This window comes from Orbicella franksi, chromosome 3, assembly GCF_964199315.1.
Source record: "Orbicella franksi chromosome 3, jaOrbFran1.1, whole genome shotgun sequence".
Lineage (NCBI taxonomy): Eukaryota > Metazoa > Cnidaria > Anthozoa > Scleractinia > Merulinidae > Orbicella > Orbicella franksi.
In genome coordinates this window covers 18,560,117-18,577,586 of record NC_138147.1, presented here as the reverse complement: position 1 = coordinate 18,577,586, position 17,470 = coordinate 18,560,117, and the positions used below count along the sequence as shown (strand labels likewise).

The following is a 17,470-nucleotide window of genomic DNA, read 5'->3' as shown; positions in this document are numbered from 1 at the left end:
AAACGAAAGGGATGGGACACAAGAAACACGATTGGACACTAGCATTGAGGAGTATATATGTTGAATTCAGATAACTCCTCTTGACTTATTGTGTTGTTTTGTTTTCAGCCATTTTGAAAACAGAGCTATCAATAAGTTATTATTTTAAGGTGCCATCTACCAGTGTCTCGTAGAGATCTTTTCTGATTTTGAAACATTTTTTTCCACTGAGTTTCATTTCCAATTTTAGCCCCCACAATGCAGTGCAATCTATAAATATACTTAAATATATAATTACCTGTACCCGATTCGTGGTGAAGGGAACATGTCTAGTAAGCTTCTATCGTTTAGACTGACTAGCCCCGGCAACAGAAAATACACGCGCTGACTCGGCGGTTAAAAATCGTGTTTTCTATAACTCGAAAAAGCTGTGGAAACACTCGGCTGTTGGCTCTTGTTCCCACAGCATTTCTCGTCCTCCCAATCTTCTACTCCTGTTTCTATAACTCGATAGAAACACAGAACATGTTTTCTATTTCTTAAATAACATTGACATCCTAAAGCGAAAAAACGTTAACTCATCGTCTGCGATTCATATGATTCACTGAAACCTCCGAACATTTGTGACCTAACTTATTTGAAACTTTCGGGAAAAGAAAGGCTGCATAAGATTTATATCTTGCATTTTGAGAGATACGAACAAACTAAATATTAGATATTATCCAAAAAAAGATCTTCCACAGTTTAATTAGATTTTTTCCCTCTTAGTAATTAAAAAATAAAACAACAGAAAATAAACAGAACTAAAAGGGCCGGCATCTAGGCGCCTAGCAAATGATCAGTTCAATACTCGATATATTTCGCGTACTTGTGTAAACTTTAATTATCTTTCTAACCGCTATGCAAAAAAAAAAAAAATCAAATATTATACCGGGTTTGCCCCTTATCTTCTTTGTGCCATTGTATAGTTTACGACTACAAACAGGATTTAAAAAACAAAACAAAACAAAACAAAAAAGTTACACGACGTTCATTTCTTTTGCGCGTGTTGTGTGCTGTTTCTTCAGAGGGCCGAAATAAGTTGCCTGCAGGTGGTTTACGGATGAGCACAATTTTCAAACTGATGTTCGACTGTAGAAGAGATACGTCAGAAGATCTCAGAGGTCTTTATTTGTCAGTATGTTTCCAGGATCCGAGTCGTCCCGACTTTAAAGGTTGACGCTTGGTACGAAAAAGTAGTTTCTGTAAAACGAGGAATCTCCAACGATATAAACAGCTTTCCACGTGTATTGCAAGTAACAAATTGCAGGGCTTACGCATTTTCCTTTAGACCAGTTGGATTCGAAATTAGATTGACAGCCGATGCTAATTATCTAAGGCTTGTAAGGTTTGAAGTTGGAAAATAGAAGCTTAGCTTATCTATGTTAATTGCAAATTTCCTGTCTACAGAGACGAATTCGAAATCGTAGCACGTTCCTAAACAAGAACCAACGCTTTGTGTTATGACGGACACCTTTAAATCTAATTTACGACAAGCAAACCGCAGTTGCTGTAACAAGATGTAACAAGATTTTATATGAGTCAATGAAGTGCACCTTAACAAGAATTGGCATTATACTGTGAACCAGCGCCAGAAATTCACGAAAAAAGAAATAATGGGAATTAAAGTGACGATCTTGAGACTGCGGGATTAAGACCTCAGGGAAGTCGTTTCTTCCGAAGCGTCCAGTTCATCTGAAACAAATCGAGATCTTTGCACCTGCTGTATGGCTTGCTGAATTACAACGCGTCGGCGCCAGAGCCGCGCGCCGGCGAATCACGCTGAGGTTATACCACTTTCCAACAAAAACACAACGGAAGAGTATCGGATACATTACAGCCGTATTATACCACATACAGGTGTAGGGGACAGAAATCATCATAACAGTCAAAATGGAAGACAGAAACATCGATTATTCCCTTTAACGAGCATCGTTTATGCAAAAAGCAATTTTCCAGCCCCGGCAATCTCTTCAGTCAGTAAGATTCAGAAGCACAAAAGTCCATGAATGTCGTGTAATTTTCTGGTAAGATTTGAACGAGTCGTGCAGAACGTAACACTATAGCTTTTCGCAATGTTTATATGTGTTGGTGGTTTTAAAATGGTTACCCTCATGGTTAATTCGATACCTTCACTCGACTATCATAAATGTCCTTCCGTACAACAATAAATACGTGTTTGTATTTATTTCTCTTTGAGATCACCTCAGTATACTCTGATCCATCTCCATGACCGTTCAGGCATTACAATGAAATGAGCTCAAAATTCGACCACATTCGTTTCACGTTACCCTCACCCTTTCACTGTCAAAGAAATATATTTTAGATAGGGACTAAAAATGCACTTTTCGATGAATAAGGTTACAATATAAACGTTTTATTACTTATTTAAAAGCTTTTAACTCATTAGCGTCTACTAACTTATCAAAAACAAATTTGGAGATTTTCGTGTACATACATATAAATGTTTTTGTTTCTCTTTTTCTCGGAGACAGCTTGGAAGTAGCTGAACTTAATGTTTCGGGACATAGATGAAAACACCACTAAAGTATATGGAAGCAATTTGTTTTTGGTGGGGATTTATTCAGCAGCAATGGATATCTCGATGGAACTAGCGTCTCAACGACCATCAGTTAAGAAATTGCTTGCAATTCTGATGGTAGATTGCGGGTCGGAAATCACAACGCTTGTGAAATGAAATTTGGCGGCCGGCGAATCCACGAAGTATACGGTAGTGAATAGCTATTTTATCAATAAACTAAAGCGATGCACCAATATTGCGCCGCGTTAACAGCAGGAGAGGCGCCAGTCAAGTCAAATAGTGGCGGGAAAAAAATTAAACAAAATTGAAATGAGCGTGTGTGTAGTAAAAAGACCGCAGGAAGCCTCTTCAGAGCGTGAATTTTCTTCAAGTGATAGTTTAGCTTCTCTTCGTGCTGCAGGAAGACAATGCAGGGAATTTTAATTTCATCTGAGAGTGGCTTTGCCGATTGTCGATCAACAGGATTATCTTTTTCGAGATGTTTTGGAAGTCATTACGACGTTGGGAATAAAGAAGAGGAAAAAGCAATACAGCGTCACTATTCTTTTGTGTCATTTATAAGTGAGCCGGCGGAAAGGAAGTCGGTAAAAAATGACACAACGCCGTAATATCAAACGTATATAGAATAAAAAAGAAAATAATTTTCAACAGTTAAGTTTGAGTCCGTTATAATTCATATGCCATATCTTGCTTATGAGACTTGATTGTCCCTTAAGAACTTTTTTTGGAGCTAGCTGGCAAAATCAAAACTTTCGGTCATTAAAATTTCATGTTCATTATTTCGCGTGTAATTAAAACACGAGGTGAGAAAATAACCTCAGCCAATGGGAAGCGAACGCTTTGTCCATTACTTTACTCTTTTTGAATTAAACGCAAATACTATCATTGTCACATCGACAATACGAAAACATCAAGAAGTTTACTTTCTGCTTCCCCATCGGGACAGTCATCTTTAAACGTAGCTCACAACCAAAGGACAACTCGCTCGCCCACACGCAATTGATCTCCGCACATCGAGTGAATGGACACTGGTCCCCGCGGACAGATTTGACATGGCTGCAATCGTAGCGGACGTAGCTCGCGTTGATAACTTGACCGAACAATTCGGGCGACAGAGGCTCGAAGAAGGCTTAGCTTACAGAGATGAAAGTCTCGCAACAAACAATAACGCAAGGGATGTTAACGTTAGGCTTGGTTCTCATCACAGCGCCTGGCTCATCTGCCAAAGGCCACCCGCAAAAGGCACGCTTGAGAGACTGACGAGCCAAGCGAGCAAGACGCACGGTGTAAGCAGTAATTTGCTGTATCTCAATGGCAGGGAATCGCCACCGGTTGTCAGCGAGGTACGCATCGTTAAATTTGGCAGCAGTAAAAGGCCGAATTTAAAACGAAACCAGGCTGCAAAACCCTCCAAGGAGGAGAATGGATATGGAGTCGATGGGGGCAAGTTAAACGCTGGACTCAGGGAAGATCACGGAGGACTTGATTTATCCAGCTCTAGCGATGATGAACTACGAGAGCTTACTTCTTGCAAAATTAAAGCGCTTCAAACGAACTTTGAAGGGAAAGCAGAAAGTGCAGAGGTTCTTTCGACTCGACTGCCACCAGCCTTGGCTAAAGATCAAAGTGAAAAGGACACTAGAAGAAAAAGAAATAAAGTTTGCCGAGGAAGTTTAAAGAAAAAATTCAAAATTTCGAGACCTTGCCTTGACTTAGAGAAAATGTTAGCAAGGAGAGTGAAAGATGCGGAGAACGATAAAACACTGGAAAGCGTATTTCATCCAATTCATCAGATGTAGACCCAAAAAATTCCGGGAAACAATAAAGATCAATTGCGATTCATTGGCGGGCGTTAAGGTTACCGACAGCGGCTCTTTCTTTTTGTAAAAATGGAAAAATACTTTTGAAGGAAAACAAGCTAGCGTAGAACGAAGATCTTTAAAGTGCAGAGCAGAGAAGACATGTCAGTATTGTTCAGCTACAACCCAAAAGACACAAGTACTTGTCAGTTTTATGTACAGTACCTAATGTGATGCTTTTCAGCATTGGCTCTAAAGTGACAAGCTGTTTTGCAGAAAGGGAGTCAAAAGGTACGGGATTGTACGCTTAGCTAATACTGTGATATATTTGGTGCTGGAAACCCATGTCGGAACAAATCCATAAATCGTTCAGAATGTAAGATTAAGGTGTCCCCTGAAACAATGCGAAGATGTAAATGTTATACTGTCAGCTCAATAACAAATATTACACGGGCTCATTTGAATTTCAAATTTACAATGAATTTAATCTCTAGCTGTTTGCCGAAAGAGTATAATATAAGATAACATAAAGAAGATGCGTTGGTTTGCGAACGTTCTGAAGAAGCCAAGAAAACTGAGTTTACTGTTATACTCAAAAGTACTATATGGACCCGGCAAGGAGAGCACTCTCTGTAAATGTTTTTCGAGTACCATATACGGTTTAATGTCATCTTGTCTCCAGAAAATTAATAAAATAAAACTAACAGTGAATCCGTGGAGACTTTGTATTGTTTATATTCTAATATAACAGATAAGACAAAGCCTTTTCAAATCGTTGACATTTACGATCCTATTTTTCGTTGCCTAATCTCGACACTACACTCTTTTTGTGACGGTTTTAGTCATATCCGTTTTTTTTCACACTTAAGAAATTCCGGCCTTTAAATCTCCATGTATGTCAGTCTTCAAATAGCGAAAGCGAACTGAACGTGGATGTCGTTATTGCCTAGCTTGATAAAATAACCCAACTTGATTTCTATGGCTATTTTGTAAAAGAATAATTATATGAGCACTTGTTGGCACAAAACATGTCAAATCGGTGGATTGAAATGAATTTATCGATGGTAAATTTGCCTCTATGAGTTTTTCATCTAGAACGGAGGCTTGTGTGATTATATCTGACACCAGAGTAGCACTGACATCAAAAGGCAGCGCTAGTGTTTATAAAAGTTCAATTGTGTACAGCTAAATAATTACAACTTTCTTTCAGTGGTTTCTTAGCTAAGTCTGCTTAAACTGGAGTAAAATCAGTTACAACTGACATACGACAGAATTTTGCACGGTTAACTTCCAAATGGCCGAGAATTTTCAAATTGAAGTATTGGTGGTCAGTCCTGCCTCCAAACTGACAGCCGACTAACTGTACAAATTTTAATAACAAATGGCGTCACCATGCAAACGGACAAACGGTAACTGCATTGAACAATTACTTGAATTTTCAGAATACAACCTCCCGTCTGGCCCTGTTACATGACGTACACTGAAGCTAACCCGGTTTAGGTTTAAAAATTATACTATGAAGCTATATTTGGAGCGATGTCAGACAAGGAGGCCCTTTTGGCAAACGATGCAGTAGTTATCACATAGATCAGACACTGCTTTAATCCTAATGCTAAGTCAGACGAGACTGTCTGGACAAGCATCGTCCATTGGCGATTTTCAAGGTTTCTTTTTTTTAAAGGAATCTCAGGGAATGTCCCTCGTCTTTTTCCATCACTTGAAGACCTTTAAATTTGTATACAATTATACTTTTTGCAACGGTAACTCCGTTATTTTGAAGTCGAATTCCTTGGTTGCTTTCAAGTCTTTCACTGCCGTAAGGTTCAGAAATTTTTCTTCCTTAGCTTATTTCCATGGTAACTTTTTGATGTAATACTTGTAAATGCAAATTTATGCTGTTTTAACACCAATCCCCTTTAATTTTTTCTGGAAGAAAATGCAACTGGTCTTTAACACCTCGTTTCTTGGTGACTCTTTTAGTAGGCAAATCATTCCTGTTCAAGAACTGTGTTGTTATGTATATTTAATTAGTTACGTCTATTCATGGCATATTGCAGTCTGTTAAAAAGACTTCTTTGAGTCGATTTGGAAAGAAAACTTGCCTATCGATGGTGTCTGACGGAGTTATAAAGGTATTCCCCAGTCTTCACCGCGGCAAGGCGTTTGCCTGACGTCCTTAAACTAGGATGAACATATTTGTTGTTATCTGGGGCGGCGATTTTCTTTAGAAGAGTTCAGCCAGTCTGGAACAGTTTTGAGGTACACTTTTTTGGTTGGACTGTTTCCTTAATATTACGGAATCAATCTTCTTCGACTGACCACCTTGGAGAATTCTATGTGGCTAAAGAAAATTAGCGGCACTAGGTTGGTGTCAGTAGAATCCGATCCTCCAGCAACGTTATCTTAAACTCAAATTGTCTTAGTTAGGAATACGCTCAGCTTACGATATAAATACGCTCAGCTTACGATACATCTTGAAAAATATTTACTGAAGTGAGTAACGTTGTATTGAGGTCGACGTTCTTGGTACTTACGGTTAGATTTCTGCGTTGTAAGCAACCGAGTTATAAAAATTCACAAAAAAAATTCTGTCTAAGGACTGGACACAAACAAAGGATAAAGAATCGGCCGAGTTACAGCGACCCAATGCTCCACCTGCTAAAGAAAAGAAGACTTAAAAGATGGTCTATAAAGGAAAGAGCTTACTATGTTTATTACTATGCATGCACCCTGACCGAAATGGCCTGATCTTATCATTGCGCGTCAGCCTAGTCAACATCGTTCATGCCAGATGTCAAAAAAATTTTTTTTTACTAAGTTTAAGAAATGTATAGGCCTTTAATGAAACCGTGTTAAAAATATAAGAAGGTGACAGGGTGAAAATTAAAAATATTCTTAGAGGAAATTGCCGGTACGGCTCACCACTATACAAAACTAATGGCAACCCTATCCGGTATTTCAGTTGAAAGTCAAATGGAACAGTAATTTTCTTCTTTTTCTGCTCAGAAAGAGCTGGCCGAAATTTCCTTTCAATTTCCTGAATTCTCCAGTTTCCAGTCTCTATGATCAGCTGAAAACAATAATGGTAAGCGGAATTGCAAATAGTAAGCGCTATCTAATTCGGTTGTCTTGCTGATTTTGGAAAAACCCTCAGTGGTCGTCCTAACAGGTTTATTCCGACAAATTGTAGGCATGACCCTACTAGTCTATTTCTCAAGCACCATTTTGGTCTCGCGGTACATAATGTAGCATTAATGTAGCATTCCTTTCTTTGTTGTGATTAAGAACCATCTTCGGCAACACTTACAGAAGACAAGCCTGGAAAAATATATATTTTTTGTTGAAAGATATGGCAATTTTGCATTTATGAATAGTATCACGTTAAAATTGTTTGTTGTGAAAGGCTTGAACGAGACCAGTGACGTCATGCATTGCATATTTCATGTTAATGAACCATTTTATCTCGACTTGAGATTCTACTAGTAATTTTCTCGTTGCTTTACCTCTCGCAACAAACTACAAGTATTATTTTAACTGTTATTTTAATAAAACAAGCTGTAGCTAAGTGTAACATATGTAATGTTATTTAATCTTTTCTCCTGATCGAATTACAAGATGTCTTCTTGAAACAACTTCCTTTTTAATTTCTTCAATGTCTTCTTCGACTCAGCGATAGTTTCTTAAGTTATAACCTGTATAAGGATGAAAAAATACACAACAACAAAAACAAAAACAAACCAACGCTTAGAAAGACTCGAAAAATGGAATAATATTGGAGGGAGATGTTACTACACCATGGTAACGTCAGCATATGTTACATAAAAATACCAATGTCCAATTCACTGTGGCATTGCATATCGATGAGCTGATTAAATGTTATATTCCAATGCTTTATGCATAAACAATTTATTTTCAAAATCTTTCATATAATAAATCTTGATATCACGGCCTAATTTTATCCAGTGAACTGTGTACTCAGTTCCCTCACTGACTTCGTTACTCAAAGGCCTTTGTTACACAGAGTCAGTTCTCCATGGCCACCTATAACAATTTAGCCTTCTCCCATGTCCAGCTTCTATCTTGGCCAACATTCTCCAGCGAACTAAAGTTAAGATTTCTACCGTCCATGTGCACAACACTTTTCCCTGAATAACATTCTGGTTAGCCTCCCAAATGATCTGGAGTCACAGATGATCTTGAAGCAGGCATGATAAACCGTAATATAATCGAAATATCAAACGAATCAGCTATTACTTGCAAGGATCCGGACGAAATATCGCATTGCGATGTTTGTGACAATCCCCAGCAATGTAAAACCGATAACAATCTTCCCACGACTGCTAAAGGCAGTCCCTTGACAGTAACTGGTTTCTAAAGTGTCTCCCACGAACCGCAGCTCAGCAGCGACCTGCTGGCATTTAGCCTGCATTTCTTGTGTTAATAATCCAGCGCCATTTTCGTTGCTTGTGGCTTGTAGTCTTTGGACCTCTTGATGACCCATTTTACTTCCCTTGTCTTCAAATACTGGAAAAACAGAAACAAATTAAAGAAACATGTTTGCAACAATCCAGAAATAATCTAGGTAAAATACTGCCCCAGAATATCTCGAACGTAAATGAAAATAAAATGGCTCTCTGCTTGGTCTGGCATACATGTAAGTACAAATTCTCCAAAGAGGGTCTTAAACTAAGCTCTCTACATTTTGGTCTAGACTTTGAAAATTTTCTTATCATCAGCAAGCATTCAGATATGTGTAAGGTGCAAAAGGTACATGTAGTACTTAAAATGAATATGCGATGTCGAAGATGATTTTCCTTCACCATCGTTCCACTGTCGCTCCCGTTGTAGCGGCTTTTAACTGAATCGTTCTTCTTTTGAAAATTTTTTCATTAGTTCAAGGGTTTCACTTGAAATCAAACTAAAATAAAGATAATGGGTAAGCTCCAGCCTATGAGATAAGCAGTTCGCAGTGTCTTATATAGTACGGAAATAAAACACAAAACTGGATCGACGGCCGGAATTGAGAAAAAAATATGATCAACTGTTTACCTTTGGCGAAAATGTAACTTTTGACGATAAATGCCCTGTACACCTTGATGGGAAAAATCGTTGCGATCGTCTAATCGAAATATCTCAATCTCAGAGACTCAAACGAGGGCCTCAAATCAGTTTCACAACTTCGAACTATAAACCAAATAAACAATTACGGTATATATTTTACGGTTCTTCACGTATTGGAGGTCAGCGGTTTGCTTGTGGACTGATCTAACACCTCTTAACACGCCTTTATCACGCTTTTAACGAGTTTCTCACGCAACCGTAATCTCATTTCCGTGCATTGTTCAGCGTCTTCTTTAGTTACCAGAAATCCTTACGTACACGCTTAGTGTCAACACTGTGTAGTACTTGTGGTTAAAACAAACAAAACTAAAAACGTTTGTTAATGTCTATTCCCTCAGTTGTTCTTGTGTAAAATTGTTTTAGATTTTAATTTTCGTCAATAGATCTGCCAAGATAGGCAATAAAATAATTCATGATAATTGCTTCAATTATTGTACACGAAGCAACTTGAAAACTGTTGAAAACAGCTGAAAACATTTGAATGTCCCTGTGGTTAGAGTGACGCAGTTTGAAGTACACATTGCATTAATCTGTTAATTTCGCAGATCGCGCAAGGCAACCCATACATCACGCCAAATTATTCTATCGCTTGTAAGTTGTTAACAATGTGATAACAACGCCGGTTTCCAAGGAAACTTATCATTCGTGATCTGTGCAAGTAAACACGCTGTAGCATATCACGAACGCGAACATACCTTTCAGTCATGATTTAGTACAGAGCTATATGTGATATTTTTATAGACGTCAATTACGTAGGTGAACAAACCGTTATTTCCTTGTCAAAACTCAGTTCTTGAAATAGATCTGTTATTTTTATTGACTTCATAAAAGCCATTGACAACCCATTGTGTATACACCGGTAGAAACAGAAATTTAAACAAGTGTATTGTCGTCTCGGAGTTTGCTTTATCTTGCATATTTGGAATAGGCCAGCTGAGTGTCTTGCAGTTGAAGTAGAGCATTCTTTAGCTAAAAAACATTACAGTAGATCTTGTTTCCATCCGTGCACAAAGCTGAGAGTTTTACCTGCTGGTACCTGCACGGGCCCTTGGTTCATTTATTCGTTGTTTGTTTAACATGCTTGTTAAACCTGTTCCAAGGCACGAAAGCCACAAGGTGCTTTGTGCGTTGGATATGAATGCGGTGCAAACTTGTCACATAGTGTTTCTCACTCAATTTCTTAATTTCGTTTGGAGTGGGGTGTTAGCTCAGCATTTACGTTCACTTGCAAGTCTTCGTGGATGGTTCAGTTTGAGATGAACTGATTTTTAGGGCATAGGTGTCTAGTTTTGTGACTACAAGCAGCGGGCGGTCACAAGCTTAGTGTTATAGGAATTGGTTTTGCATAACGGTTTACTGAAAAACGCTTCCTCACTCCATTTTTAATTCAGACCGTCTACTTAACGTTTCAACTGTGCTGAAAACCGAGTATAGCAAATAAATACTAGGGGTATGAACTGTTTCGTACTAGCATACCTTCCTTATGTTCGAGGACACCAGGGCAAGTTCCTTTAGTGTTGATCGCAGACCGTTTATTACCCAGGGGATTACTCCCCAAAATGGTGAGGTCCTGCTTCCTAAAACCTTTAGCTTATTTCAAACCAGAATATGTGATTCTCGACATCCTATTTTAGACATCTAAACTAAGTACACGATTCTAATACACCATAGCTTAGCAGGTATACCTTGCATCTCAGTCAGTAAACATTTGAGGAGGCTATCAATTTCCGGATGTTAGTCGAGAAATATTAGTTTCTTCAAAGAACATACCCAGTTCCAGGCCACAGTGAAAAACATATTACACAATTTCAGATCAAAAAGGTTGGAAATCTGTCTATTTCGGACCAAAAGCGACTTGAGACCTTACTCTTTGCCGGGTGTACACATTCCTGTATAGCTTATACAGTGGAGTTCCCCCGACTTCGTCATCCTCATTATAGACAATATGGTCACACTAATCTTATTTTTGTTTTTTTGTTTTGTTTTTGTTTTTGTTTTTGTTTTTGTTTTTGTTTTTGTTTTTGTTTTTGTTTTTGTTTTTGTTTTTGTTTTTGCTTTTGTTTTTGCTTTTGTATTTTTTTGTCCTTGGTCCCATTTTAAGGCAATCGTGATTTCACAAAAACAAAATACAAAAAAGATACAGAGAACATCATTAAAATGTCGACTTTTTCATTGTCTGTTGTATAATGAGATATTTATTTGCATAAAGTTCTTTCGTGAATAACACAAAAGGTGAAATAATAGAAAAAAGCATCCCTTAGTCAAAACATGTTAATCTTCTCAGCTCCTAAATTTCTTAGAACCGTAAATGGTTTAATATCTTGTTATGTTTCCTTTTGATACTTGGCAGAAAGGTACTAAACTTTGAAGCAAAAACATGTTTCTTAAATTTTCTTATCTATGATAAAGTTTAACAGTGGTTACCGGAAAGTGGTGTTTAAAAGCCACATTAATTTGCTCAGCTACTCGATCATCCGTTTGACATCGCGTGGTTCTGTCGATGTAGGCTTCTAAATCAGTCTACTTTTAAATCTACTCAACTTGTCTGGTGAGTTAAAAACGTTTTAAAAGTCTATCTGTACGCCAATTTATATGGGGGCATGACAAAAACCACTAGAAAGTACTCCGCATATTTTAAACGGGGTGAAACATGAACTCCAAACACTGTTACGTTGGCCAGTAATTTTTAATAAGACTGATCATAGTCTCTTGTTTTGCGTTTTTTCGCTTCAAGTGAAAACATAATAAAATAACTAGCGCACAGAAATATGCAATTAAATAGAAATACTTTGTATTGACCGGAACTTTTTTTTTCCAGTCATGTAGTTCCTGACCGACATGGCGCTTTCAATTGTGAGTTGCTTTGAAAACGTTTTCCTGTTTTGGGGGCCCCTGTATACAAATTATATTCCTTCGTGTCAAGAAGCGCAGGCCATCAGCCTGGAATCTTTGGTGGCCCAAGGAAAGTGAAAGAAAAACATACTAAGATTTAACTTACCTATCAGTCGGATACCTCGTCTGTTAGATTCGAGTCACTTTACTACTTCTATTACTACTTTTGCGAGATGGCCCATTAAGGTACATTGAGTTATCGACCTGATTTGTTCTTATTTAACTCAAATTTCCAACACACACTGAGAATTAAAGCAATTACTTGATAAACTTTCCGTGATTCAATTTTTGTTTTCGCTTTTAATACCACCTTTTTTATCTCAAATAGATTGCTTTCTTGACAAAGGAGTTTATGAAATCAGATTGAAATCCTAGAGTGTATCTCCGCATTTGAGCCGGGTTGACCACAAAAAGCTTTTAAGTCATCAAGACATTCTCGACAAAAACTGTTAATGCAAGTGTAATGGCACCATTGGGGAGGAGTGGTTCGATTTATACCAACGCCTAGATTACTTTATCGTTACAAAAATGTATATGTTCTTGAATTGATGACATTTTAAACAACCAAGTGTCCAGTGATTAAGAAATAAATAAGTGACTAAATGATTCTTTTCAAAACTGTTTCACAGCTCATCTGCCGATGTGTATTTTATGGCACGGTTATGTTGCCATACAATTTTTATGGTTGCAATTAACTAGGGTTTGAAAGATTTGCAAAGAATTCCGAGGCAAACAGCGCATGCGTGATTTAGATACCTATATTCTTGATTCTTATGTTAATTCAGTGTCATGTTTTGCTATAATGTTCTTACTACGGCGTCGCCGTTTTAATATGACTCTTTCAGAAGCATTCTGGTAATTGGCCTACTTTTTTTAACGAATCTTTTAGGTTTTCTGGTAAAAAAACAAGTAAATTTTATAGAAAACTACCTTATATTAAAGGTTTCAACGCCCGTTTACTCATTGCACAAAGTTGTATTATACTCGCCTTCAACCCGTAACAATTCTGATCCGAATGGTAAAACGGTCTAATCAAGTTTCTTAAAAGCGAAATTCATTTAATTTATACGTAACTACATGTTTCTGTTTCGCTAACCTGGTTTTTCCGTGTCACATAAGATTTGAATTTGTATGTGTGATATAAATAAGGGTTCCGGAGCCTTCCGTCTGACAGGGTGATTGTATCTCAGTTTAACTTACAAAGAGATAAATTTAGCTTTCTTTGTTAGCTCAGTAGTAAACACACTTAGACTACATAAATAGTCCTCCAACGCCGGGTCAATACAGTGACATGTCTTTTACAAGCAAATAGATAGAAGCAACGATGTTATGTTATTTTCGGTTAACTTGTAGATGTTTTTGACGTAACTTGACCGACACGATTTAATGTTTCAAAAGCCTTTACGAAAAAAAATATATAGATTATTGTTTTCCTCTGTCATTTACAACGCATTGCTGCCTTTCGTGACCAGCAGGGTACGAATTGTTTATTGCCCTTGAATTGTAATTTAGTGTTTCCTTTTTAAGAAGACAAAAACATTAAAAAAAGCTCTCAGCATTATTAAAATATCACAACAGAGTCAAAGCCAAGCACGCAATTTTACTCTATTTTCCTCCTGCTTAAAAGAAGCAAAGTGTTGAATTTTGTCAAATGAATGATCAAATGCGTTACAATGAATTACACACACCGGCTGGCTTTCTCCTTCTTTCGGTAAGTTTGGTTGTTTCAGTTTGTCATTTTCTTCATGTTTCCGAAGGTAATTTCAATGTCATATGATACCGTGAAGTTAAGATATTAAAGGCAATAATTTGGCGTGAGCATCGCATAGTACTTAAGAAAGTCACGGCACGAGAGCGTAACAATCAGTATGTAAAGCTTTCTAATGTACCATTTCGACCAGTTACGACTAAGTGATTTTTTTCTTGCACTTTTCGCATCATTCTACAAGTTAACTAAGCATTTCTAAGTTTTGTAATTCGCACTACCATTCATATCATGCAGTAACCGGTCGGTAGATATACTAAATATAAACTCACTGACAAGTGCTATAACTGAACCGTCTTGCATCTAGATTGTCAGGGACGAGCACATCGGCGATCATTCCCTGATGGTCTCCGTATCAGATTTCATTTTCATATGTTCTATGGAAAGTTTTGCAACCCTGCAAGTTCCTATGCCAGCGGGCAAACTCTATAGCAATTCATAATGCGGTCTCCGTTTCGTATTGCTTTGTCAACGCTGATCAGTTTGTTAATTCTTGCCGCTTCCATTGCTAATTTATAGTAAAACCTTGATGAGAATTTATACTTTGACCATCATCCGAATAATTTGATTATGACAGCAAACAATTTCAACGGACTGAGCACGCACCAAATCTTGACGGGAAAGCTAAGAGGGATGTCACGATCTAAATTATCCTCTCTCTCAGTGCGGATGTTTCGACTGTACAGCACAGTAAAAGCTATTTTACAATATCATTTCCTCTATCTTCAAGTGCAGTCGTGATTATTACCCTCAGAAGTACTTTGACAACACTTCTTGGGAAAAGACTGAAGTGTCAACTCAATTTTTCAGAATGTCAATCATGCTAATTGGAGGCACGCAAATGTGATGCTTAGTTTTTTTTTTTGTTTTTTTTTAGCGAAAACGACTGTGATTAAAAGGTGATTTTGTGTTACTTTTTGGATTTTTTTTTTCCACCAACTTATTCTTATTCACCGTTTACGCCAGCTTTTATTCCTTTCCTTTTTGTCTTAATTTCATGACCATAATAAAACTTGCCGTGATAATTTGTGCTCAGAAAATGTTAGAGGCATCCGTAACTTCGATCCAGGTGTATACATTTTATTCAATAACTTTTCATATAATTTCCATTTTACGGTCAATTTAGTTTTAAGGTAATAGCTTTATGTTTATTTCGTTTAACGTTGTGGGTTAATCAAATGCGATGGGAAATGATAAGTACAATTTCAGCCCAAGTGTAGAAAAAATTGTCAGTGGAGTTCATGTGAAAATCATGTGACGGCAGACGCACTGAAACCACTTGTATATGTTTTACATTAGTCATGATTTTTGGATTTTGCGTTTGAGGTGAATCGTTTTTCACGATATCGCTTTTGAAATGAGACAAGTTTTGCATGTATAACAAGCTGAGAAAAGTCAGCAGCTTGCTATGTTTATTGTCATGTCAGAAACTACAATGCCTTAAAATTGCTTTGACAAACAGCTAGTATAATTGAAACTTGATAATATGTTAAACGTTACAAATTCGCATTTAGTTGGATTTATTATTTTTCAAAAAAATTCTGACACTACTTACATTTATACCATTGGTTGCAATAAATATTCGCGGAAATGTAAATGAAAATGGTTTACTTAGCGGGTGGTTATTTTATGACCAGTTCTGTGGTTATTGGTCATCGCACGTGAAAGAAACCACAGGTACTATTTTCGAAACATCAGTCATACACTAAGTACGACGTATGGATCTTTCAACTCAAGATATTCGTAATTTTCTAGCGTGTTTGGCTTTCAGGATCTTTATGTTATCGTCTTCACTTCGTGGTAAGGACCTGCACGCCTTTATACTTCTATCTTTGACAGTTTTTCCCTTGGTGCGTGATGTCTTATTATTGTCGTGACTAAAATTGCCTAGTCAGCTTGTCACAAGTTAATTGAAAATATTGCACAGCTACTCGTCCGATGATAAAGTTGTCACGAATTTCGCAGCAGAGGGCGGAGAACATCGTTATCAAATCTGTAGTCAGTTGTTGCGACCGAGAAGTTCTGTAACATACCGCAGGAAAATCGCTCTAGCAACTTCCATCACGTTGAATCCAAGTCTATCATGATTTTGTCCAGCATCTTGAAGTGGACGAAAATATCGGTTTTCGAGTTTATCTCCTATGTTCTGCAACTCTCTCGCAACTTGTCGAATTCGTGTCCTCATTTGTTCGCTTAGTTCAACACTAGTCATAAGACCGTTTGCTTCTCCGCAAGGAGTGTCTTGTGTGATCATGATGTAAAGTCAAGAACCCCAAGTGCAGCTGCGACTGTTTGTGTATCTCGAGTCGCTCGGTCGATAACGTCTGTTGTAGAAATACTGAAACAAAAACAGAGAAAAAAATAAAATCAACCACTTATTTCCTTTTACAATATCAGCACACTGAATCAATGATTTATCTTGGAAGGGGTATATAAGTCTGAGAGGTTATTATACTTCGAGATAATAGGGACAATATTGAGACAGAAGTATTATTCTTCGGAGATAAATCCAGTCAATTATCAATAGAACTCGATTATTGGTACACGCACAGTGAAATTGCACTCAACCACAAGCTCAAAGAGACTAGGAAAATGCCTGACAGTCACAGAGCTTTCTAATAAGTTGGAATCTACCTAGAAATTTGGGTTTCAAAATGACTACGTTAATCTCAGCACCATCATAAGTACTTTAGTTCGATTCATTCATTCCTGGTTTTACACCAGCAGTGTTTGTAAGAACTGATGATAGTCGCTAACTTTAAATAACTACATGTTGATACACGTGTTTGTTGAAGAAACTGTGTAAACAATATTCCTTTCAGTCAAGCTTAGTTTGTAGCTATCTCTAGGATAACTTGGAAAAACAACAACCTCAGTGATTTTAGGCTTTAGCTACAGAAATATTGTGTGTTTCATGTCATGGTGTGCAAAAAGAACAATTTGTTTGTAAATATAATTGTAGAATTGAAGTAAAACGAACCCTGTAACAGAGATGTTATGTTAAACAAAAAGAAAAATCGCTGGAATGTATCTTACCGTGGAATGAAGGTCGATTTTCTGATCAATCAATTTTTGAAATTAAGCTCGACACATAGATATGGTCTAATTTGAACTGTTATTCTTTCAAGACGTTATCCCTCGTGTTTCTCTGTACTGTGCTATGTTAAACTGTTTATCGTGTTGAAATCATCTGATTATAACAGCACCTGCGGACTGGTTTATAACTTGATATTAAATGGGTAGACAAACTGACCGGCGCCTTTGTTCTGTCAGTATCTCCGAAGTATATCTCATATTAATTTCTGTATTTACGTCGACTTTTCATCGTACATG

At 37.4% G+C, this 17,470-nt stretch overlaps 1 protein-coding gene across 1 annotated transcript; it reads left to right on the top strand.

Annotated features, from left to right (window-relative positions):
• Positions 1-3,125: 3,125 nt before the first annotated feature.
• Positions 3,126-5,391, top strand: LOC145482629 (uncharacterized). Its single transcript, XM_081461236.1, has one exon. It carries the CDS (start codon positions 3,613-3,615, stop codon positions 4,357-4,359), a length of 747 nt encoding a protein of 248 aa, XP_081317362.1. The 5' UTR covers positions 3,126-3,612; the 3' UTR covers positions 4,360-5,391.
• Positions 5,392-17,470: the final 12,079 nt, after the last annotated feature.